At 39.2% G+C, this 27703-nt stretch overlaps 1 protein-coding gene across 1 annotated transcript in view; it reads right to left on the bottom strand.

Moving 5' to 3' along the window:
• The window catches only part of FMN2 (formin 2), a 340034-nt gene that overhangs the window by 63954 nt on the left and 248377 nt on the right, over positions 1–27703 (bottom strand). The window contains exon 14 of the mRNA XM_057539598.1: positions 25939–26031. Coding sequence (XP_057395581.1) covers positions 25939–26031 — 93 coding nt within the window. The remainder of the gene's footprint in view (positions 1–25938; positions 26032–27703) is intronic.

A 27703-nucleotide genomic window follows, 5' to 3' on the forward strand; every position in this document is an offset into this window, starting at 1 on the left:
GGTGCGGAGGGCAAAGCGGATAGATTCCTGCACAGAGGATCAGTGCCGACCAGCACTCACCAGCCTGAGAGGCTTGTCTGCTCACCAGCTGGGGCGGGCGGGGGCTGGGAGCTGAGGCTCGGGCTTCGGAGGTCATACCCCAGGGAGAGGACTGGGGTTGGTGGTGTGAACACAGCCTGAAGGTGGCTAGTGCGCCACAGCTGGCTGGGAGGGAGTCCGGGAAAAAGTCTGGAGCTGCCGAAGAGGCAAGAGACTTTTTCTTGCCTCTTTGTTTCCTGCTGCATGAGGAGAGGGGATTCAGAGTGCTGCTTAAAGGACCTCCAGAGACGGGCGCGAGTGGCAGCTATCAGCATGAACCCCAGAGACGGGCATGAGACGCTAAGGCTGTTGCTGCCGCCACCAAGAAGCCTGTGTGCAAGCACAGGTCACTCTCCACACCGCCCTTCCCAGGAGCCAGTGCAGCCCGCCACTGCCAGGGTCCCGTGATCCGGGGACAACTTCCCCGGGAGAACGCATGGCACTCCTCAGGCTGGTGCAACGTCATGCTGGTCTCTGCCACCGCAGGCTTGCCCCGCATCCGTACGCCTCCCTCCCCCTGGCCTGAGTGAGCCAGAGCCCCCGAATCAGCTGCTCCTCTAACCCCGTCCTGTCTGAGCGAAGAACAGACGCCCTCAGGCGACCTACACGCAGAGGCAGGGCCAAATCCAAAGCTGAATCCGGGAGCTGTGCGAACAAAGAAGAGAAAGGGAAATCTCTCCCAGCAGGCTCAGGAGCAGCGGATTAAATCTCCATCATCAACTTGATGTACCTGCATCTGTGGAATATCTGAATAGACAATGAATCATCCCATATTGAGGAGGTGGACTTTAGGAGCAACTATATATATATATATATATATATATATATATATATATATATATATATATATATATATATATATATATATTTTCCCTTTTACTTTTTTTGTGAGTGTGTATGTGTATGCTTCTGTGTGTGACTTTGTCTGTATAGCTTTGCTTTTACCATTTGTCCTAGGGTTCTGTCTATCTTTTTTTTTTTTTTTTTAGCATAGTTTTTAGCACTTGTTATCATTGGTGGATTTGTTTTTTGGTTTGGTTGCTCTCTTCTTTCTTTCTTTCCTTTTTTTTTTTTTTTACTTACTTAACAAATTTTTCTTAATAATTATTTTTTTTTAGTATCTTTATTTTATTTTATTTTTTCCTTTTCTTTCTTGCTCTCTTGCTCTCTCTCTTTCTCTCTTTCTTTCTTTCTTATTTTTTTCTCTCTTTTATTCTGAGTCGTGTGGATGGCAGGCTCTTGGTGTTCCAGCCAGGGGTCAGGGCTGTGCCTCAGAGGTGGGAGAGCCAGTTCAGGACATTGGTCCACAAGAGACCTCCCAGGTCCACATAATATCAAACGGGGTAAATCTCCCAGAGATCTCCATCTCAACGCCAAGACGCAGCTCCACTCACCGACCAGCAAGCTCCAGTGCTGGACACCCTATGCCAAACAACTAGCAAGACAGGAACACAACCCCACCTATTAGCAGAGAGGCTGCCTAAAATCATAATAAGGCCACAGACACCCCAAAACACATCACCAGGCGTTGACCTGTCCACCAGAAAGTCAAGATCCAGGTTCATCCACCAGAACACAGGCACTAGTCCCCTCCAGCAGGAAGCCTACACAACCCACTGAACCAACCTTAGCCACTGGGGGCAGACACAGAAAACAACAGGAACTACGAACATGCAGCCTGCAATAAGGAGACCCCAAACAGAGTAAGTTAAGCAAAATGAGAAGACAGAGAAACACACAGCAGATGAAGGGGCAAGGTAAAAACCCACCAGACCTAGCAAGTGAAGAGGAAATAGGCAGTCTGCCTGAAAAAGAATTCAGAATAATGATGGTAAAGATGATCCAAAATATTGGAAATAGAAAGGAGAAATTACAAGTAATGTTTAACAAGGACCTACAAGAACTACAGAGCAAACAAACAGTGATGAACAACACAAAAACATGAAATTAAAAATTCTCTAGAAGAGATCAATAGCAGAATAACTGAGGCAGAAAAACGGATAAGTGACCTGGAAGATAAAATAGTGGAAATGACTACTGCAGAGCAGAATAAAGGGGAAAAAAAAATGAAAAGAATAGTGGAGAGCCTCAGAGACCTATGAGACAACATTAAACGCACTAACATTCAAATTATAGGGGTCCCAGAAGAAAAGAAAATGAAAGGGACTGAGAAAATATTTGAAGAGATTATAGTTGAAAACTTCCCTAATATGGGAAAGGAAATAGTTAAACTGTCCAGGAAGCACAGAGAGTCCCATACAGGATAAATCCAAGGAGAAACACGCCAAGACACATATTAATCAAACTATCAAAAATTAAATACAAAGAAAAAATATTAAAAGAACCAAGGGAAAAACAACAAATAACATACAAGGGAATCCCCATAAGGTTAACAGCTGACCTTTCAGCAGAAACTCTCCAAGCCAGAAGGCAGTGGCAGGACATATTTAAAGTGATGAAGGGGAAAAAACTACAACCAAGATTACTCTACCCAGCAAGGATCTCATTCAGATTTGACGGACTAATTAAAAACTTTACAGACAAGCAAAAGCTAAGAGAATTCAGCACCACCAAACCAGCTTTGCAACAAATGCTAAAGGAACTTCTCTAGGCAGGAAACACAAGACAAGGAAAGACCTGCAATAACAAACCCAAAACAATTAAGAAAATGGTAATAGGAACATACATATTGATAATTACCTTAAATGTAAATGGATTAAATGCTCCAACCAAAAGACATAGACTAGCCGAATGGATACAAAAAGAAGACCCGCATATATGTGGTCTACAAGAGACCCACTTCAGACCTAGGGACACATACAGACTGGAAGTGAGGGGATGGAAAAAGATATTCCATGCAAATGGAAATCAAAAGAAAGCTGGAGTACCAATTTTCATATCAGACAAAACGGACTTTAAAACAAAGACTATTACAAGAGACAAAGAAGGAAACTACACTATGATCAAGGGATCAACCCAAGAAGAAGATATAAGAATTGTAAATATTTATGCACCCAACATATGAGCACCTCAATACATGAGGCAAATGCTAACAGCCATAAAAGGGGAAATCGACAGTAACACAATCATAATAGGGGACTTTAATACCCCACTTTCACCAATGGACAGATCATCCAAAATGAAAATAAATAAGGAAACACAAGCTTTAAATGATGCATTAAACAAGATGGACTTAATTGATATTTATAGGACATTCCATCCAAAAACAACAGAATACACTTCCTTCTCAAGTGCTCATGGAACATTCTCCAGGATAGATCATATCTTGGGTCACAAATCAAGCCTTGGTAAATTTAAGAAAATTGAAATCATATCAAGTATCTTTTCTGACCACAGCGCTATGAGACTAGACATCAATTACAGGAAAAAAATCTGTAAAAAATACAAACACATGGAGGCTAAACAATACACTACTTAATAACCAAGAGATCACTGAAGAAATCAAAGAGGAAATCAAAAAATACCTAGACACAAATGACAATGAAAACACAACAACCCAAAACCTAAGGGATGCAGCAAAAGCAGTTCTAAGAGGGAAGTTTATAGCAATACAATCATACCTTAGGAAACAAGAAACATCTCAAATAAACAATCTAACCTTATACCTAAAGCAATTAGAGAAAGAAAAACAAAAACAAAAAACCCAAAGTTAGCAGAAGGAAAGAAATCATAAAGATCAGATTAGAAATAAATGAAAAAGAAAGGAAGGAAAGTATACCAAGATCAATAAAACTAAAAGCTGGTTCTTTGAGAAGATAAACAAAATTGATAAACCATTAGCCAGACTCAACAAGAAAAAAGGGGAGAAGATTCAAATCAATAGAATTAGGAATGAAAAAGGAGAAGTAACAACTGACACTGCAGAAATACAAAGGATCATGAGAGATTACTACAAGCAACTATATGCCAATAAAATGGACCACCTGGAAGAAAGGGACAAATTCGTAGAAAAGCACAACCTTCTGAGACTACACCAGGAAGAAATAGAAAATATTAACAGACCAATCACAAGCACTGACATTGAAACTGTGATGAAAAAATCTTCCAACAAACAAAAGCCCGGGACCAGATGGCTCCACAGGCGAATTCTATCAAACATTTAGAGAAGAGCTAACACTTATCCTTCTCAAACTCTTCCAAAATATAGCAGAGGGAGGAACATTCACAAACTCATACTATGAGGCCACCATCACCCTGATACCAAAACAAGACAAAGATGTCACAAAGAAAAAAAACTACAGGCCAATATCACTAATGGACATAGATGCAAAAATCCTCAACAAAGTACTGGCAAACAGAATCCAACAGCACATGAAAAGGATCATACACCATGATCCAGTGGGGTTTATCACAGGAATGCAAGGATTCTTCAGTATACGCAAATCAATCAATGTCATACACCATATGAACAAAATGAAGGAGAAAAACCATATGAGCATCTCAATAGCTGCAGAGAAAGCTTTTGACAAAATTCAACACCAATTTATGATAAAAACCCTCCGTAAAGTAGTCATAGAGGGAACTTACCCCAACATAAGAAAGGCCATATGACAAACCCACAGCCTACATCGTCCTCAATGGTGAAAAACTGAAACCATTTCCACTAAGATCAGGATGTAGACAAGGTTGCCCACTCTCTCCCTATTATTCAACATAGTTTTGGAAGTTTTAGCCACAGCAATCAGAGAAGAAAAAGAAATAAAAGGAATCCAAATGCTACCAGAAAACTACTAGAGCTAATCAATGAATTTGGTAAAGTAGCAGGATACAAAATTAATGCACAGAAATCTCTTGCATTCCTATACACTAATAATGAAAAATCTGGAAGTGAAATTAAGAAAATACTCTCATTTACCATTACAACAAAAAGTATATAATATCTAGGAATAAACCTACCTAAGGAGACAAAAGACCTGTATGCAGAAAATTATAAGACACTGATGAAAGAAATTAAAGGTGATACAAATAGATGGAGAGATATACCATGTTCTTGGATTGGAAGCATCAACATTGTGAAAATGACTATATTACCCAAAGCAATATACAGACTCAATGCAATCCCTATCAAACTACCACTGGCATTTTTCACAGAACTAGAACAGAAAATCTCACAATTTGTATGGAAACACAAAAGACCCTGAAAGCCAAAGCAATCTTGAGAAAGAAAAACGAACCTGGAGGAATCAGGCTCCCTGACTTCAGACTACACTACAAAGCTACAGTAATCAAGACAGTATGGTACTGCCACAAAAGCAGAAACATAGATCAATGGAGCAGGATAGAAAGCCCAGAGATAACCCCACACACATATGGTCACCTTATCTTTGATAAAGGAAGCAAGAATATACAATGGAGAAAAGACAGTCTCTTCAATAAGTGGTGCTGGGAAAACTGGACAGCTACATGTAAAAGAATTAAATTAGAACATTCCCTAACACCATACACAAAAATAAACTCAAAATGGATTAAAGACCTAAATGTAAGGCCAGACACTATTAAACTCTTAGAGGAAAACATAGGCAGAACACTCCATGACATAAATCACAGCAAGAACCTTTTTGACCCATCTGCTAGAGAAATGGAAATAAAAACAAAAATGAACAAATGGGACCTAATGAAACTTAAAAGCTCTTGCACAGCAAAGGAAATCATAAACAAGATGAAAAGACAACCCTCAGAATGGGAGTAAGTATTTGCAAATGAAGCAACTGGCAAAGGGTTAATCTCCAAAATTTACAACCAGCTCATGCAGCTCCATATCAAAAAAACAAACAACCCAATCTAAAAGTGGGCAGAAGACCTAAATAGACATTTCTCCAAAGAAGACATACAGATTGCCAACAAACACATGAAAGGATGCTCAACATCACTAATCATTAGAGAAATGCAAATCAAAACTACAATGAGATATCATCTCACACTGGGTAGAATAGCCATCATCAGAAAATCTACAAACAATAAATGCTGGAGAGGGCATGGAGAAAATGGAACCCTCTTGCAGTGTTGGTGGGAATGTAAATTGATACAGCCACTATGGAGAACAGTATGGAGGTTCCTTGAAAAACTAAAAATAGAACTACCATACGACCCAGCAATCCCACTACTGGGAATATATTCTGAGAAAACCATAATTCAAGAAGAGTCATGTACCAGAATTTTCACTGCAGCTCTATTTACAATTGCCAGGACATGGAAGCAAGCTAAGTGTCCATCAACAGATGAATGGATAAAGAAGATATGACACATATATACAATGGAATATTACCCAGCCATAAAACGAAACAAAATAGAGTTATTTGTAGTGAGGTTGATGGACCTAGATTCTGTCATACAGAGTGAAGTAAGTCAGAAACAGAAAAACAAATACCATATGGTAACACATATATATAGAATCTAAGAAAAAAATGTGGTCCTGAGGAACCGAGGGACAAGACGGGAATAAAGACGCAGACCTACTAGAGAATGGACTTGAGGATATGGGGAGGGGGTAGTGTAAGCTGGGACAAAATGAGAGAGTGGTATGGACATATATACACTACCAAATGTAAAATAGATAGCTAGTGGGAAGAAGCCGCATAGATCAGGGAGATCAGCTCGGTGATTTGTGACCACTTAGAGGGGTGGGATATGCAGGGTGGGAGGGAGGGAGATGCAAGAGGGAAGAGATATGGGGATATATGTATATGCATAACTGATTCACTTTGTTATAAAGCAGAAACTAACACAGCACTGTAAAGTAATTATACTCCAATGAAGACGTTAAAAAAAAGACAACTAAAAAAAAAATTCATGTTGTATATAAGTCAAATCACTGTGCTCTACACCTTAAACTTACACAGTGCTGTATGTTAATTATATCTCAAAAAAACTGGAAAATAAATAGAGCAACAGGGACAGGCGTGGTTGGTAGTGACCCTCACTTGTCAGCCCATCACCAGAAGCTCCCAGGAATCCTTGCCCGCCTTCCACAGAGGCATCCATGTGGCTCCCTGTCCTCAGGTCTCTGGGAACTACCGCATCTCCCACACCTTGAGTTAAAGAGCCACCTCCTTGGCAAGGTGCTCTTACCACTCTGCCTCTCACTTTCAGATCCCACCAGGGTCAGTGTCTGGGGCTAGAACATGAGATTTAGAGTCAGGCAGACCTGGGTATGACTACTAGATTAGCCATTAAACTGTGTGAGATGTTAATAACTTTGATAATCACTTTGATATAGCAAATTTTCTTTATCACTAAAACAAAGTAGTGATTTCTTTTTCATTGAATTGCTTGATTAAATGATGTATAAACCACCTGCTGCATAGTCATAATCTTTTTTGTCTTTTCTCTCCTCTGCACATCACCATGACTCTAATAAAGGGCTGGGATATGTTGTTTTCAAAATTCAAAAAGTCCAGGATGCCAAGAAGGAAGAATATAATGAAGACAAGACGGGAAATATAATGGAAAATAGTTGGCCACAGAGCCGTGTACAGTGTGGACAGAGACAGGTGTGAGAACAAGCAAAGCAGAGGAGGCTGAACTGCAATCATTTTAAACCAATGGACAGAGATGGCCTCTCTGGACATGATTAAGAAAAACCAAACTTACCATCCTGCTGTAACAACCAGAAAACTGGGTAAAATCTATGAAACTGGATAGCAAGCAGCACAGGACCCTGACCTCTGAAAGAAGGTCAGCAAATGAGCTGAGCACCACAGTTTTCCTGGATTTCCATGTGGAGGTAAGTTCCAGGTTGTGGGTCCTGGGAAGAACCCAATAAGCCAACCAGTCTTGCTGAGCTGAAGAAACAGAGAGGAATTTTGGGGTCTGAAGTGGATGAAAGTGAAGGCAGAATCCCAGAGAGGAAGAAGCCTTGCAGAAGGGAATGGCCAGAAATCTGCATTGAGGTCTCTTTTAGTTTCTGCTGAGTATTAGGGCACAGAAACAGAATGAAACTCTAAGTCAAAGCAAGGAACCAAGAAGCTATCAATTGAACAATTCTCAGAGCTCATGCAGGGCCAAGAGATGCCTGAAGTCCGAAGAGGTAGGGTGGAAAGCAGTTGTTGAACACCTGGGACAGGGTAGTTACTGGAGATGTACAGGGGTGGTACTTTATGAGCAGGACTCAACTGGCACTGGTGTGAAGGGTACTCTAGACTCACTCCAGCAAAGCTTAAAAACAAGTCTTAAAGGATCAAACTGAGCCACAAGTAATGCAAACTCTCTACTCAAACAAAGCCAAGTATTTTTTAGAATAATACACAAAATCCATGCATTCAATGATGTAACAATCAGAGTGCCTGGCATTTAATAAAATATTACTAGACCAACCAAGCAACAGGAAAATGTAATCAATTACCAGAGGATAAATGAGTCAATAGAAACAGACCCAGGAATGACAAGAGATAAACAAGTAAATAAAACTAAAGCAGCTATTATGACTATGCTCAAATATTAATTATACATTAATAAATACTGAAGAAAAGCATGAACACAGGAGAAAAATGGATGTCTTCGTCTGCTCAGTCTGCTGTAACAAAATACTGAAGACTGTATGGTTTAAGCAACAAACATTCATTTGTCACAGTTATGAAATGTCAGCATGGTAGGGTTCTGGAGAGCCTTCGTACTGGTTTGCAGACTGCCAACTTTTTGTTGTTGTCCTCACATGGTAAAGAACAGAGAAAGAGGCGAGCTCTCTCATGTTTCTTCCTGTAAGGGCACTAATCCCATTTATGAGGGCTCCACCCTCATGACCTTATCACCCCTCAAAGCCCATCTCCTAATACCAACATTGTGGGTGAGGGTTTCAACATATGAATTTTGGGGGCCACAAACCTGCAGTATATAACAATGAAATATAAAAAAAAGAACCAAGTGGAACTTGTAGAGATGAAAAATGCAGTATCTGAAATGAAAAATTCTCTTAAATTGAAAATGAAAATTCACTTAAAAATGCAAATAACATGAGATTAGAAATTTCAGAAGCAAAGAACAATGAACTTGAAGAAACAACAGGATCTATTCCAACTGAAGCATATAGAAGAAAAGACTAAAAAAACCTCAGGGCAACAGCAAACAGTCCAGCATATGTGTAACTGGAGTACTAGAAGAAAAGGAGAGAGCTAGGGCAGAAAAATAACTGAAGAAATAATGGCCAAACGTTCTCCAAGTCTGATAAAAACTATACATTCCCAGATCCAAGAGGTCAATTAACTCCTAGCAAGATAAATACACATGTATACGCATACACCAATGCACATTATAATCAAAGTCCTAAAACTCAGTAATAAAGACAACTTTTAAAAAACAGCCAGAGATAGGAGAAAACACACTTTGTGACAAGAAACACAAATAAAAATTACCGAAGACTTTGTGGCAGACAGAATAACGGTCTTCTGAGTATGCTTGCATCCTAATCCTCAGAATCTATGAATGTTATGTTACATGACACAGGGGAATTAAGGTTGCAGATGGAATTAATGTTGCTAACCAGTCGATATTGTGATGAGAAGGTCACTCTGTATTATCTAGGAGGGTCTGAAGTAGTCAGAGGGTCCTTAAAAGTGAGAGATGGAGGCAAGCAAGTCAGTGTCAAAGTAACCACCAGAAAAGCTCTATCAGCCACTGCTGACTTTGAAGATGCAAGAAGGTCTCATGTCAACCATACAAATCTATGGGATGCAGCAGAAACAGTTCTTAGACGGAAGTTCATAGCAATATAGGCCTTCCTCAGAAAACAAGAAAAATGTCAAATAGACAATCTAACCTACCACCTACGAGTATTAGAAAAAGAATGGACAAAACCTAAAGTCAGCAGAAGGAACTAACAAAGATCAGAGAGGAAATAAATAGACATTAAAAAAGAACAATAGAAAAAAATGAATAAAACCAAGAGCTGATTCTTTGTAAGGGTAAACAAAATTGACAAACCTCTGGCCAGACTCACCAAAAAGAAAAGATAACCCAAGTAAACAAAATAATAAATGAAAATGGAGAAATATCAACCAATACTGCAGAAATACAAAAAAACCTTAAGAGAATACCATAAACAATTATATGCCAACAAATTTGCCAACCTAGAAGAAATGGACAACTTTCTAGAAACATACAGCCCACCAAAACTGAATCAAGAAGAAATAGATAATCTGAACAGACCGATCACTAGACGTGAAATAGAATCTGTAATTTAAAAAAAACAAACAGAAGAACACTCCCTACAAACAAAAGTCCAGGACCAGATGGCTTCACAGGCGAATTCTACCAAACATACAAAGCAGAACATAAGAGGGAATTCCCTGGCGGTACAGTGGTTAGGACTTCGTGCTTCCACTGCCGAGGGCCTGGGGTTCAATCCCTAGTTGGGGAACTAAGATCCCACAAGCCACGTGGTGGCCTAAATAAATAAATAAAAATTAAAAAACAAGAACAAAGAAGAACATAAAAATGTGGTCAGGATTCATCCTCATGGTGGCTCCTAACTGTCTAGGATATAAGGAAGGAAAGCTGAGGCTTAATCATAAAAAAATATGCAGTTAGTAGTTTATTATCTAACATGGAGGGCAAGTAGGAAATATTTTTAAAATATAGTTCAGATATTTGACATATTTTAAAATATATTACCTATAATGTAAATATCACTAAATTATAATAAGCACTCATGTACTTTAATAATCATGATAATGAACATAATTCAAGCTTTTCCAGAAGACTTCAGGTTGTTATGAGGTTCACTGGTGATTGTACTATAACAGAATGATAGTAACAAGGAAAAATGAGACCTGTTAGGAGAGGATTAGCATCATAAAAGCAAGCAATGATTTTTAGCTAGGATATGGCGAATACAATGGGATTAGAGGGAAGCTGACATGTTTTGGGAAATCTGCAGGATTTAGAAAGGATTAGATGAGAGACACAAAGGGAGGAGTATATAGGAAAAGGAGATGTCAAGAATAAGGCAATACTGATTTTGACCCAGCAGGTCAACATTTAGGAATGTATTGCACAAGTATGCACCATGTGAAATGTACACATTCATCTCTGTAATTTTTTTCCTTTAAAAGCAATGTTGTGGAAAGAAGGTTTATAAGTAAAGAAATGAGCAAAAATGTTTTGGTACATTTTCACAATGTAATACTATGAAGTCATTAAGAAGAATGTACTGATACAAAGTTATCTCAAAGGTATTTTAATTGAAAAAAAAATCCCAAATAAGCTTCTCTTTTCAACCATACTAAGGATTCAATATCAAAAAATTTCATAACAAAGCACACAAAGATGCTGGATTAAAACAAAACTTAATGCATGGCCGAGTTAGCTAGGAATTAAAGAACATTCTTTGAGGCCATAAAAAACGAACAGGAGCAAGACTGCAAAGTCTTGGGGATACGACTAACCCAGCAACCCAGAGCTGTGGTCTGAAAGGCCATCTAGGAAAATTTCGAACAGTCCTAGAATCCTCCGTGGTGTCCAAAGAGACCCTCCCTCAGTGAAGAGGGGATGGAAGAGCATGACCCCACTACAGCAGACGTGGAGGAGTGTGACGGACTGGCCCGTGGCTCTGGCAGGGGAACCCCTCACATGGAAGCCATAATCGCAGATAGGCAATCGTCCTGCACTGGGCCTCGGTCCCCAAAGGAGGGAAACCATTTGTGTTAAAATCGGCCTCGGTTGGTAGTGCGCCTGATGATTCACCAAAACTGACACAAAGAGAAATAGAAAAACATAAAAGCGCCTGAGAGAAAACTTAGATTAGAAACGAAGACACAAAAATTGAACCGAAGCAGAGTTGCCAAAGCAACAAGGGGAGGGAAGAGTCAGAGGCACCCAGACTCTGGAAAGGCATTTACTTTCAGCCCAGAATTCTATAATGATCAAACCTCTCTCTCAAAAACAAGTGGGATGTATATTTATTTCCACAGACAAAAACAGAGCGTTTACAATCCAGTGTCTCATTAAAGTAACTTTTAAAGCATGTACTTCAGAAAAAAGGAAAAAATATCACCTTAGAAGGAAGGCATAGTATGAAGGTCTGAGCAAAGAGGATGGTATTGGTTATAAAAACACAAGATGATACTAAAACACTGGAAAAGAATGGCATAAAGTACAAATGGGTGAGTTTAAGCATTCTAAGGACTTGTATTATTATTATTTTTGTATAAAGTATTTTTTTATATTTATTTTTTGGCTGCGTTGGGTCTTTGTTGCTGTGCGTGGGCTTTCTCTAGTTGTGGCGAGCAGGGGCTACTCTTTGTTGCGGTGCGTGGGCTTCTCATTGTGGTGGCTTCTCTTGTTGGGAGCACAGGCTCTAGGCACACAGGCTCAGTAGTTGTGGCACGTGGACTCAGTAGTTGTGGCTCACAGGCTCTAGAGCACAGGCTCAGTAGTTGTGGTGCACGGGCTTAGTTGCTCTGCGGGATCTTTCTGGACCAGGGATTGAACCAGTGTCCCCTGCCTTGGCAGGCGGATTCTTTTTTTTTCTTTTTTTTTTTTTAAATTAATTAATTAATTAATTTATGGCTGTGTTGTGTCTTCGTTTCTGTGTGAGGGCTTTCTCTAGTTGCGGCGAGGGGGGGCCACTCTTCATTGCAGTGCGCGGACCTCTCACTGTCGTGGCCTCTCTTGTTGTGGAGCACAGGCTCCAGACGCGCAGGCTCAGCAGTTGTGGCTCAAGGGCCCAGTTGCTCCACGGCATGTGGGATCCCCCCAGACCAGGGTTCGAACCCGTGTCCCCTGCATTGACAGGTGGATTCTTAACCACTGCGCCACCAGGGAAGCCCAAGCAGGCGGATTCTTAACCACTGAGCCACCAGGGAAGTCCCAGGACTTGTATTATTTTATTTATTTATTTATTTTTGGCTGTGTTGGGTCTTCGGTTCGTGCGAGGGCTTTCTCCAGTTGCGGCAAGCGGGGGCCACTCTTCATCGCGGTGCGGGGACCGCCCTTCATCGCGGTGCGCGGGCCTTTCTCTATCGCGGCCCCTCCCGTCGCGGGGCACAGGCTCCAGACGCGCAGGCTCAGCAGTTGTGGCTCAAGGGCCCAGTTGCTCCACGGCATGTGGGATCCCCCCAGACCAGGGTTCGAACCCGTGTCCCCTGCATTGACAGGTGGATTCTTAACCACTGCGCCACCAGGGAAGCCCAAGCAGGCGGATTCTTAACCACTGAGCCACCAGGGAAGTCCCAGGACTTGTATTATTTTAAACTTTAGATTTTGTTAAAGAATTATGGTAAAATATCAAAGGTATATATTAAAAGAATAAAGGTTCAGAATATAAGTTGCAAAGTAGTAGAGAGGAAATATTGAATGAGAAGAAAACCTTCAATCAATCTGTGGTAACTTGTTTACAAAGATGGCCAAAATAATTTTTTCCATTCCTCTAATCACACCCCTTTGCAATAGGGCATTTCCACACTTCCTACCCACTAAAGGTACCAGCCAGTGCAATACAGCTAGAAAAAAAGAAGCTAAAAAAAAAAAAAAGTCATTATTTGCAGTGATGTCTACAGAGAAGAAAATTTTTAATACACAAGTTACTATATTAATAAGAGTTCAGTAAGTTTCTAGCATGTAACAACTTTATACAATAGTTATTTGATTTTGTGTCTTCACATAAGTAGTAGTAACAATAAATGTGATTCACAAAATGTATTATAGTAAAAATAAGGTCTTTAGGAATATAACTATAAAAACTACATGAAGACCTTATAGAAAATTGTAAAACATTTTATACAGACTTTAAAGGAGGCATAAACGGCAGTCTTTATCATATTCATAGATAGAAAGCCTCAATATTGTAAGATGTCAGTTCTCCCCAAGCTGATCTATAGACTCTATGTAATTGTGTAAAAATCCTAGTAGATTTTTTGGGGTGCAACTTGCCTCAGACATTTTAAACTGCCTAATGGACCATTCAAAGTCTGGCAAATGGATTTCATACAATGCACTTTATCTCACGGATATAAATTCATTTTAGTCATGGTCTGTATGTTTTCACACTGGACTGAAGTCTTCCCTAGCAGACAGGCTACTGCCTCTTCCTGTGGCCAAAGTCCTTTTGGAAAAGATTATCCCTACCTGGGAAACTCCCCTCAAATGTCAGAGTGATGGAGGAATCCATTTTACTGATGAGGTGCTTTGATAAGTCTGTGCTGTTTGGCCGGTTTTACAGCTTTCACTGCACTTACCACCTCAGTCCTCTGGTTTAGTCCAATGCACTAAAGACATTATCAAGACTCAATTGGCAAAATTTCTAGAGGCCCTCCAAATACCTTGGCCAAAAGCACTGCTGCTAGTCCCTCTAAATCTCAGATCCACCCCCTCTGGAATTCATAAACTCATACTTTGAGGTAGTCAGAGGATGCCGAATGCACTTGGTTCCTGCTTATTTTGACCCACAACCGATAAAAGGGGAGATAGTCCAATATTGCAAAGGCCTGATTGCTTCTATTAAAAACAACCATGTTTTGGTACAGCAACTTTTTCACAGTGTGTCCTCAGGAGACAAAGACCTTGAGCATCACCTTGCAACCTGGAGATTTCATCTATAGGAAACAATTCCTCCAGAAGGACTCTCCTCAACTTCGATGAAAAGGTCCCTATCAAGTACTGCTAACCAAACCTAGGAAGAGACTCTTGGATTCACGTGACACAACTAAAGAAAACCCCGAATCCTGAATGGACCTGCACATCATACTGTGACCTGAAAGTAAAGATTTCCCAGAATTGGAGCAAATGACATCTGATGAGAGTTTTGCCAAGATCCAGACCAAGTCTGTTGGAAGTTTGTTTCCAAACCTTTGATGATGATGTAACGCCACCAAATGATCTCCAATGTCCTTGGTTTCGATAACATGAGCTTTAGATAAAAAGTGACTGAGAGTTCTCCATCCTTTCTTGTTACTATATGTGACCTCAGTTGGTTTCCAGTCTGTGCACTTTCCCTGCAACATGGGACACTACACTCAGGAAAGGCCCTTACTGACATTGAGGAGCAGAAAGCCACTGAAACTGGAAAACATGACTCCTGATCAGCGATGTTTTCAGAGGAAGATCTTGATCAAAAGGGGGGAATGTAATAAACAGAAACCACAATTAAATAGATTTGGAAAACCAGAAGGAGGAGTTCTCATGCCCTGTGACAATAGCAGAGCCCAACAGAAAGAAGAAAGACTCCACTTCATTCCTGGCAAAGACTCAGCCAATGAAAAGCCATGGAGTCATTATCTTCTGTAGCCCTTTCCACTTCCTTTTCTCCTTTTTAGCAGTGTTCTCCTTCCCCAGTGGCTGTCAATGGAATGAACAGCCAGAGTGATGTGAAATCCAAGATGGCCACTAGATTCTTCCCAGCTCCTTGGCAAACCCCATTTTTCAGTTTTTGCATTTCTTTCTCCACCATAAGGCATTTAAGATAGTACAGATTATGAAGTGACATTGGTGGGAAGACTTCCACAAAACTGCAAAAACAGTCTACCAGCAATGTCTATCTGACCTTCCAGTGCCATAGCCTTGGAAAAGCATTTTGTCCCCAGAGGCCTCAGACCTCCTCCTTCTGGACCCTTTGAACACCTACAGCTAGACGTCATTCAACTGCCATTTAACAAGAGTTATCAACATGTCCTTGTTCTTGTTCTTGTATGTATGTTTTCTGGATGGGTTGATTCCCTCACAGTGGCAAATAAACTGTTAGAGAATGTTCCCCACTTGGGTTACACCTTCCATGATCTCCAGTGATTGGTACACCCACTTCCATGGGCAAATTATACAAACCTTAATGAAAACCTTGTAAACTTCTTGGAATTATCACTGTCCCTATCATCCTCAATCATCAGATAAAGTTGAGAGAGCTAATATGATCCTGAAACTCAAAATTTATAAACTTGCCAAAATTACTGGACTCCCCTCACCTAAGGTATTGCCTTTGGTCTTGCTGACTCTTTGCAGTACCCACTTTGGGATCCATAAACTCCATCCACATGAGACAGTCACCAGCTGACCAATGTCTATTGGCATATGACCTTCTGCTGAGCCTTCGGTGTCTCATACTAGTATGACCAGCTACTGTAAGTCATTAATGTCTCATGCTCAAGCCTGTCATCAACAGGTCAAAGAAGCTTTCCTGGATCCCAGTTCAAAGAATCCTGTTGGTCACAGTCTGGAGCCCAGTGACTGGGTATTCTGGAAACATCATCAGAGGAAGACAGCCCTAAGCCCTGCTGGAAGGGACCTTACCATGTGCTCCTGACCACTGACACTGCTGCAAAACTAGAAGGCACTGAGTCTTGAGAACACAGCTAAAGAAGGCTCCACCTGACATCTGGTCCGGTACAGACACTGGAGATTTCCAAGACAAATTGATGAAGAGAAGTAGCTGACATCATGCAGATTACTTCCACCCAAGATGCCAGATCAAGACTTCAAACTTTAACTAAAAATGAAATCTTTTATTCTTCTTTTCTTTCTTTCCTTTATTCTGACATTGGCCTGGAAAGATAATGACCTCCCTTCAGATTTGTCCTCACTCACTAAGAAATCTCTAAGAAATCTCAAAAGCAACCCCCATCTTTAGGATAACTTTTTATTTTAAGCTAGGAGATTCTCTTCCCACATGTGCAAAAAACATGACTAACCCTTGGCCTGAACAAATAAACGCAGCCATCCCTAAAAATGATGTGCCTCATAAGGTGATGTTAGCTCAGCACTTCGAGATGACTTCCAATGCTTATGACCTTAATAAAATCTAGACTTTGGATAAGAAATGGCCGAGAGTTCTCCTTACTACCCTACCTTGTTACACAAATGTGACCTCAAGCAATTTCTGTCCACAAACTTTCCCTCCTATGTGAGACAGCACACCCAGGAAAGGTCCTTCCTGGGACCGAGGGACAAACCACTAGATGTGGAGACCCTGACTCCTGATCAGTGATGCTTTAAAGAAAGATCTTGTTCAAAAGGGGTAAATGTGAAAATTAATAAAGGAAACCTCGACTAAAATTGGAGTCTGGAAGGCGTGCATAGGGAGCTCTCATGCCTACCACTGGGGGTCAATCACCCAAACAGGAAGAGAGGGTCCTCACACCTCCAACGGGAAGGGGCCTCTACTTCTTGGGCAGGAGGAAGGGAGATGTTCTTCCTGCCCAGCAACAAGCTCGGCCAATGAGAAGCTGTCATCACCCTGAATTCTCACTTTCCTGAAATGAACTTTCACTTTTCTCTTGCTGATGACTTCCTTGTCCCACCTTCCTTTCTATAAAAACCTTCCATTTTGTATAACTTTCATTTGTAATAGAGTATCTCTTTGCTTGCCAGATGAGATGCTGCCTGATTCATGGATTGTTTAATAAAGTCAATTAGGGCTTCCCTGGTGGCGCAGTGGTTGAGAATCTGCCTGCTAATGCAGGGGACACGGGTTCGAGCCCTGGTCTGGGAAGATCCCACATGCTGCGGAGCAACTAGGCCCGTGAGCCACAACTGCTGAGCCTGCGCGTCTGGAGCCTGTGCTCCGCAACAAGAGAGGCCACGATAGTGAGAGGCCCACGCACTGCGATGAAGAGTGGTCCCCACTTGCCGCAACTAGAGAAAGCCCTAGCACAGAAACGAAGACCCAACATAGCAATCAATCAATCAATAAATCAATAAATCTTTAAAAAAAAAATAAAAAAAAAATAAAGTCAATTAGATCTTCAAATTTACTCAGTTGAATTTTGTTTTTAAAAAATTATATATTTAGAGTTGAGGTTTCAACATCCTTTTAGTTATAAACATGTGATTACAGATTTATGCATTTTTTTCTTTGTTCTATTTCTCTAGCTCAGCTACAACTTACGATGCTTTGATTAAGGAAGAAATGTTTGGGAGAAGAGTGGGTGGAGGTACTGAGAGTGAGTCTAATGAAAAATCTCATTAGCTATTTCTGATTTATAAAAATCATAAGGGCCTTAACTTCATTTAATACCATGGAAGGGAACTACTTTTAAAAAATTTTGCCATTCACCCAAAAAACAGCTGGGCTTAAGTTTTAAAATATACCTTTATCAAAATATAATTATAGGAGTAAAAAGGCAGTGAAGGCCAACAAGAGGGACCTAGGCTCCTATTTCTTTCCCAGCAACCTCAACACGCACAGACATGTAATGGCAATCCACTTTAACTAAGGTCCTTTACAGCCCAGAAATTCGGTTATCATATGCACACTTTGTCCAAAATACAACTTGGATTCAAAAAGAAAGAAAAAAAATTAAAAGGAAAAGAGTGTTCTGGGTTCTGGGAGAAATTCTAGCTAAGCATGAAGTTCCCCAGTGATCTCATTTATCTCATTTTCTTACCTCTTGTTGCCTACTTAAAAAAAAAAAGGCGGCACAAAAGAAAATTTTTAAAAACCGCATAAATAAATTTAAAATAAACAAATGCTGCATAACCATCTAGAGATTACCAGTTAGTTTTCTTCATAACAATGCACAAAAATAAAATCATCACATACGTTGGCATAAATTAGAGATAAGCTAATTATAGCAACTTCAATTAAACAGTGAAGTCAAACGCTTATGCATCACTTACACTTGTCCCACAATAACTTTTAAAATCGTTGCATAGTTGTACTCTACTTTCTCACTTGCCTTCAATGTCAAAAGCTCAGAAAACTGGTTTTCTGCCCATGCCAATCCAAGAAAAATGTTCCATCCAGAAACATGTACCACTATGATCATCCCTGCTTTCTGAAACTACCCCTCACTCTGGGTCCCCCACAACTGCCTCTCTCGGTGCTCCTTCTACCTATGTAATTACTAACACCTGTGGGGGCTTCTCTTCCTCTGTTCACCCCAGAAACGTATTCTCCTCTAGAATTCTATCCCGGAGTCTATTTTCTTATCTTCCTAGGTGATCACATGCACTGAACAATCACCTTGCTGGTGATGGCCAATCCTCCATCTCGGTTCCACGCCCATGTCTACTGCATACATACACCTGCTCACTTGGAATATTCACCTGCGTGTCCACCTAAGGTGATCATGCTAGCCATTCCAATCTTTCCCAAGATCTATCTTCTCTACTCCAGTGATTCATACCACCACTCACCCGGGCACTCAGACCTGAAATCGGGACACCATCCATCACCTCTATGCTCATTTGGTCACCACATAATTTCCGTGCTGTGTTATTAATATCCCTAGATCTATCCTCTCTCCAGCACTGCTACTACTCCTCCAGAACAGGCCCTTCCTTTCTCTAACAGCATGACCCAACAATCTTGGAAGAGGCCTCCTGCCTACAAGTCTGGGCCGCCTCCACTTAGCCCCTCTCCATGGCTGCTAATGTACCCTCTCTTAAACCTTCAAATCTCTGCTCACGTAGATTCAGGGTAAAGCCCAAGTTCCTCGGCCAGGCTTGCAGATGCAGTGGTGGGTGGGTGTGGGAGCATCTGTACAATTTCTCACCAGAGTATGAGGAGAGATTATCATTAGAGCAACAGGTAAGTGGAACAGGAAGATTGTGGAGGTTCAATAGAAGAAGACAGAAACAAATCTCAGAAATTGAGAAAACTAAATTTACAAGGGAAATGTTACAGCACTGCTGAGGAGAAGTGAGTTCCAGCAGCAGGTGTCCGTCATGACTTAAGGTGACAGCAGTCAGTGTTGTGTAAGGACCACCACCCTGCCAAGAAAACAATGTCGAGCTGCTGTGGTACAGATTTGGGCTTAATGAGGGTTGTTGGGCTTTCGCCTGGTGAGCAGGACAGTGTATACTATGTGCAGGCATTTTTCCAGGTGTAGGGATACAGCAAAAAGCAAAGCAAAGCTGCCCTCTTAATGGACCTTACATTGTTTAGGGACGAATAACTAATGCAATCACAGAGAATGGTTAAATGTTACAAAGAATATAAAACTGGCAGGGGGTGGTGAGAACATTATTTATTCACACTATATTCTCAAGTCTCCCAACGATGGCACTCAGCTGGCACCATTACAATCAGTAACTGCCTTACAGTGGTAGGACTCAACTCTAAATCTGCCTATTTTAGGGCAGAGGTGAGGGACATTCCCGAAGAGGTGTTTAAGCAGAGGCCATAAAATCTTGTCTTGAGCAGAATTGGGAAGATGGGAGTGCAAAAGGGGGTGGATCGATGGATAACTGGGCCAGATGAAATCAGAAGCTCTTAGAGTGTGATTCAGAGGCTAAATGGCTGAATTACAAGAATAAGGGAAGTCTCTATTATATTGTGAGAGCTAATGCAATTAAAATGTTTGGCCAACATTGAGTATAGTCTCTTGGATTGTCTGAGAGAGACTTTAGCTTTAGAAAATGAAACACATTGAAAAAACTTTGATGGGATATTAAAAACCTTGAATATATCTGTGTAAGGTAATCTGAGCACAAAGGTTAATGTAAGAAAACACTATTATAACTGAGGAAGGCCTAATTATAAACAAAGATTTGATATATATTATTTGTACTAAGTTGGAATGCATTTTTTTAGTGTATAAATTTAATTTTAGAATTTTGTCCTGATAACTAGAAAAAATATGGGACAAAAAATTGGCCATATTCTTAGAGAAGTGTATTTTGAAACCCACTGTTTTCACTATATGTCACTGAACACAGGCTCATGAGCAACCGTGTTTAAAGCCGGACCTGTTTTTCTTCCACATTTTAGACACATTTGATCTACATAAGTTTTTCCAAAGGATTTGCTGTTGTCACTCTCTGTCTTCCAGATAATGTACAATGTAAGGTCCTATAAGACACATACGTTTTCTTCTTCACTGCTGTGACTCAGTACCCCAAAGAATGTCTGGGCGGATAGGAGGCATTCAAAAAAATTTTCAACCATACAACATTTGAAAAGGACCAGAGAAGAAATAAAAGGGTAACTGAAAGTGCTGGAGGAGGAGACATGAAGAAAGACTCACATAATTATGGTTAATCTAATGGTAAAAAGGTGAAGCATTTCACACCTGTAAGAACACACAGGTTATTATCCTTATAAGAGTTATGGTTTCATTTATCATAGATAAGTATAAGAATTACTAATGCCTGAATTTTATACTAAAGGGGATAAACATCTTCATGGAAGACTGGTAAAACATGAATAGACACTTATCAATTTAGTGTGCCAGGATACAGTCTCCCATGCAAGTGAATTGCCAGACAAATTCTGAAGGTCTCTACCCACCCTGGGAATCATTATAATGATATCAAAAGATATCAGATATAGCTGATCATGTGTGGTTTGTGAGCACAATTCGTAATTCCACCTGGGGTGCAAAACATAATTTTGTTATTCATTCAAAAAATGACTTAAGATGGATTCAAAAGAAAATTTCAATGCCTGGTCTATGAAACACAGATTCAAAGTATTATATATGGGTGGTGAATTTTGTCAAAAGCTTTTTCTGCATCTACTGAGATGATCAAATGGACTTTCTCCTTCAGTTTGTTAATATGGTTTATCACATTGATTGATTTGCATATATTGAAGAATCCTTGCATTCCTGGAATAAACTCCACTTGATCATGGTGTGTGATCCTTTTAATGTGCTGTTGGATTCTGTTTGCTAGTATTTTCTTGAGGAGTTTTGCATCTATGTTCATCAGTGTTAGTAGCTTGTAGTTTTCCTTTTTGGTGGCATATTTGTCTGGATTTGGTATCAGTGTGATGGTGACCTCATAGAATGAATTTGAGAGTGTTCCTCCCTCTGCTATATTTTGGAAGAGTTTGAGAAGGATAGGTATTAGATATTCTCTAAATATTTGATAGAATTCAACTGTGAAGCCATCTGGTCCTAGGCTTTTGTTTGTTGGAAGCTTTTTAAACACAGTTTCAATTTCAGTGCTTGTGATTCATCTGTTTATATTTTCTATTTATTCCTGGTTCAGTCTCGGAAGGTTGTGCTTTTCTAAGAATTTGTCCATTTCTTCCAGGTTGTCCATTTTATTGTCATATAGTTGCTTGTAGTAATCTCTCATGATCCTTTGTATTTCTCCAGTGTCAGTTGTTAGCTCTCCTTTTTCATTTCTAATTCTATTGATTTGAGTCTTCTCCCTTTTTTTCTTGATGAGTCTGGTTAATGGTTTATCAATTTTGTTTATCTTCTCAAAGAACCAGCTTTTAGTCTTACTGATCTTTGCACACCCATTTATGATAAAAAGACTCCAGAAAGTAGGCATAGAGGGAACTTACCTCAACATAATACAGGCCATATATGACAAACCCACAGCCAACATCATTCTCATTGGTGAAAAACTAAACTCATTTCCACAAGGATCAGGAACAAGACAAGGTTGTCCACTCTCACCACTATTATTCAACATAGTTTTGGAAGTTGTAGCCACAACAATCAGAGAAGAAAAAGAAATAATGGGAATCCAAATCGGAAAAGAAGAAGTAAAACTATCACTGTTTGCAGATGACATGATACTATACAGAGAGAATGCTAAAGATGCTACCAGAAAACTCCTGGAGCGAATCAATGAATTTGGTAAAGCAGCAGGATACAAAATGAAGGCACAAAAATCTCTTGCTGTCCTATACACTAATGATGAAAAATATGAAAGAGAAATTAAAGAAACACTCCCATTAACCACTGCAACAAAAAGAATAAAATACCTAGGAATAAACCTACATAAGGAGACAAAAGATCTGTATGCAGAAAACTATAAGACACTGATGAAAGAAATTAAAGATGATAGAAACAGATGGAGAGATATACCATGTTCTTGGATTGGAAGCATCAACATTGTGAAAATGACTATACTACCCAAAGCAATCTACAGATTCAATGCAACCCCTGTCAAACTACCAATGGCATTTTACACAGAACTAGAACAAAAAATTTCACAATTTGTATGGAAACACAGAAGACCCTAAATAGCCAAAGCAATCTTGAGAAAGAAAAACGGAGCTGGAGGAATCAGGCTCCCTGACTTCAGACTAGACTACAAAGCTACAGTAATCAAGACAGCATGGTACTGCCACAAAAATAGTAATATAGATCAACGGAAGAGGATAGAAAGCCCAGAGATAACCCCATGCACCTATGGTCACCTTATCTTTGATAAAGGATGCAAGAATATACAATGGAGAAAAGACAGCCTCTTCAATAAGTGGTGCTGGAAAAATTGGACAGCTACATGTAAAAGAATTAAATTAGAACACTCCCTAACACCATACACAGATATAAACTCAAAATGGATTAAAGACCTAAATGTAAGGCCAGACACTATTAAACTCTTAGAGGAAAACATAGGCAGAACACTCCATGACATAAATCACAGCAAGATCATTGTTGACCCACTTCCTAGAGAAATGGAAATATAAACAGAAAATAACAAATGGGACCTAATGAAACTTAAAAGCTTTTGCACAGCAAAGGAAATCATAACAAGATGAAAAGACAACCCTCAGAATGGGAGTAAGTATTTGCAAATGAAGCAACTGACAAAGGATTAATCTCCAAAATATACAAGCAGCTCATGCAGCTCAATATCAAAAACACAACCCAATCCAAAAATGGGCAGAAGGCCTAAATAGACATTTCTCCAAAGAAGATATACAGATTGCCAACAAACACATGAAAGGATGCTCAACATCACTAATCATTAGAGAAATGTAAATCAAAACTACAATGAGGTATCACCTCACACCAGTCAGAATGGCCATCATCAAAAAATCTACAAACAATAAATGCTGGAGAGGGTGTGGAGAAAAGGGAACCCTCCTGCCCTGTTGGTGGGAATGTAAATTGATACAGCCACTATGGAGAACAGTATGGAGGTTCCTCACAAAACTAAAACTAGAACTACCATACAACCCAGCAATCCCACTGCTGGACATATACCTTGAGAAAAGCATAATTCAAAAAGAGTCATGTACCACAATGTTCATTGCAGCTCTATTTACAATAGCCAGGACATGGAAGCAACCTAAGTGTCCATTGACAGATGAATGGAGAAAGAAGATGTGGCACATATATACAATGGAATATTACTCAGCCATAAAAAGAAATGAAATTGAGTTATTTGTAGTGAGGTGGATGGACCTAGAGTCTGTCATACAGAGTGAAGTAAGTCAGAAAGAGAAAAACAATACCGTATGCTAACACATACATGTGGAATCTATAAAGAAAAAAAAAGAAGGTTCTGAAGAACCTAGGAGCAGGACAGGAATTAACATGTAGACATAGAGAATGGACTTGAGGACACCGGGAAGGGGAAGGGGAAGCTGGGACGAAGTGAGAGCATGGCATGGGCATATATACACCACCAAATGTAAAATAGATAGCTAGTGGGAAGCAGGTGCATTGCACAGGGAGATCAGCTCAGTGCTTTGTTTCCACCTAGAGGGGTGGGATAGAGAGGGTGGGAGGGAGATGCAAGAGGGAGGAGATATGGAGATATATGTATACATATAGCTGATTCACTTTGTTATACAGCAGAAACTAACACACCATTGTAAACAATTATACTCCAATAAAGATGTGAAAAAAATAAAAAAAATATTATATAATATAATCACATATGTGAACAACTATATGAGTGACACACTCATTAACGTTTTAGGATGTGAAATCTAGCAAATTGTTTGACTTCTCTTTTAATGAGTTATAGAATTAAGGACTCCTTTCTACCCATAAGGAAAAAAGAATATTCCATAAAATTACAGTTTCTTAATCCTAAAAGTCCACTGCATGGAAAAACCAAGACTCATTTCATTCATCATTAAGAGCTGAGTGAGCTGTCAGGCCCATCTAATTTGTAATTACAGGACACTGATTTCAGTCAAGTACTATTTAAGAATCCACGGGTAGATTTTCCACTCTAAGTCACGAGGACCTGAGGAAATGGAAATGACAATCACTCTGATACGTGACGGACCAAATTTCTGTTTCTATTGCCATGATTATCTTAAATGATTAAATGGTATTTTCCCATCTAAAAAAGAGCTGTGCTTAATGCTGTATCAAATTCCAGCATAACTCATTCACTGTATATCATCATTAAAGACACTTGAACAACCTATAAAAACCACAGAGGATGGAGCCAGTCTTCAGAGTACTATTTGGCCTCAGTCTTAGGCCATGTCAGTCTCTGGAGAATTCCTAAAAGAGCAAGAACCTTCCCAGAGCATGGCCTGATATAAATCTGATCTTCAGAAGATATGTATATAACTTTCCAAAGCAGAAATGTTTGTAGTAGTGAACGTTTTGATATGTTTCAAGGATTTCAAACAGCAATAGATTAATAGAATTTTTTATTAAATTTTTTTTGTTTCTTTAATATTGTCTGAAATTTCCCATCCCTGCTTATTTCATAGGAATATAGGAATAATCAATAAGATAACATTTACAAAGTTTTTAAGGTCCCCAGAAAAAATGTGTTAAATATCCAGGGGTATGTATACATCCTATAAAAGATAGAATATAATGTTTTGATGATCAGAAAATCATCAATATACCTTGTTTTGAGCACAATGTTTTGACAAAGCAAATAAGTACCAGGTTGAACTGAAGTCATAAGTGTAGATAAAACTTAAAAGAATATCTAACTTTCTACCACAAAAAGATAAAAATTTTAATGCCTTTAAAAATATATGTTATTTTATAAAAAATATATATATGCTATTTTAACTAATAACTATTATATTTGCTGTCATTAGAAAAACAGCAATAATGAGTATTATTCACAAAACAGCATGTTTAGCCAATTGCTTGTCTGTCACAACTGTGTGATTCGTGATTAAACATCATTTATTTTTCTGTGATGTCAAAATAATCCCTTTTAAACCAATGCATATTTTTCAAAATGCCTTCTACCTTTCTGCTGAACAGGGAGGGAAATGCAACATATCTCTTCCGAATTTACCTTGAATAATAAATTGTTCCATGTTTTCTTTGAATGGCTGGATGTGCTCTTTTGAGGACACCTGGTACACTTTCCCCGCTTCAACCTCACAGGCTGAAATTAGAAAGAAACATTGTTCAGAATGTCACACTGCTAACACTGCATTAAAACAATTAAAAATATATATTAACTAGTGTTAGAAAATCCTGCTAACCACGATAACTGACATATGCGTCTACACATATTTAGAAATATCCAATGCTGACAAAAGGTTTCACTTTAGGGGATTGTAAAAATAAACTTAAAAAAATTAAAGTATAGTTGATATACAATATTATGTTAGTTTCCGGTGTACAACATAGTGATTCGATATTTAAATACGTTATGAAATTGATCACCACGATAAGTCTACTAACCATCTGTGACTGTACAGTTATTACAATATTATTGACTATATTCCTTATGCTGTATATTAAACCCCATTACTCATTTAATATTTTATATTAAATGTAAGATTATACCTCTTATCCACGTCACCTTTTTCAACCATGCCCTCACCCCCACCCCAGCAACTGTGGGTTTATTCTCTGTATCTATAAGCATCTTTCTGTTTGGTTTGGTCATCTGTTTTGCTTTTTGGATTCCACATGTAAGTGAAGTAATACAACATTGGTCTTTCTCTGTCTGACATATTCCACTTGGCATACCCTCCAGGTCCATTCATGCTGCCTTTGTGCAAATGGAAAGCTTTATTTTTCATGGGTGAGTAGCATTCCACTGTGTGGATAGGTGAAATATGTGGGCATATATATACACACACACATATGTATATATATGAAACATGTATACACACACACATATATATTATGTGTATGTGAAACATGTCTTCTTTATCCATCCATCTATTGGTGGATACTACTTAGGTTGCTTCCAAATCTTGGCTATTACAAACAATGCTTCAATGAACATAAGGGTGTATATATCATTTTCAATCAGTATTTTTGTTTTATTGGTATAAATACCTAGAAGTGGAATTGCTGGAACATATGGTAGTTCAATTTTCAATTTTTTTGAGGAATCTCCATACTGTTTCCCACAGTAGCAGCATGAATTTTCACTCCCAGCAGCAGTGCACGAGGGTTCCCTTTTCTCCACATCCTCCTGGCCAATACTTGTTATTTCTTGTCTTTTTGATAATAGCTATTCTAACAGGTGTGAGGTGGTATCTCACTGTGGGTTTGATTTGCATTTTCCTGATGATTAGTGGTGCTGAGCATCTTTTCACGGGTTTGTTGGCTATCTTTTTGTCCTTTGGAGAAATGTCTATGCAGGTCCTCTGCACAATTTTAAATTGGATTGTTTGTTCTTTTTTATATTAAGTTGTATGATTTCTTTATATAATTGGGATATAAGCCTTTTATAAAATGTATTATTTGCAAATATCTTCTCCCATACAGTAGGCTGTCTTTTCGTTTTGTTGATGGTTTCCTTTGCTGTGCAAAAGCTTTTTTGTTTGATGTAGTCCCATTTGTTTATTTTTGTTTTTCTTACCCCTGCCTGAGGAGACATATCTAAAAAATCATCCCTAGGAATGATGTCAAAGAACATAGTGCTATGTTTTCTTGTAGGTGTTTTGTGCTTTCAGGTCTTATATTTGAGTTTTTAACCATTTTGACTTTATTCTTATACATAGTGTAGGAAAATAGTCCAGTTTCATTCTTTTGCTTGTGGCTGTCCAGTTTTCCCAAAAGTATTTATTGAAGGGGCTGTTTTTTCCCCATTGTAT

The sequence above is a fragment of the Balaenoptera acutorostrata genome, unplaced genomic scaffold (genome assembly GCF_949987535.1).
Source record: "Balaenoptera acutorostrata unplaced genomic scaffold, mBalAcu1.1 scaffold_61, whole genome shotgun sequence".
Classification (NCBI taxonomy): domain Eukaryota; kingdom Metazoa; phylum Chordata; class Mammalia; order Artiodactyla; family Balaenopteridae; genus Balaenoptera; species Balaenoptera acutorostrata.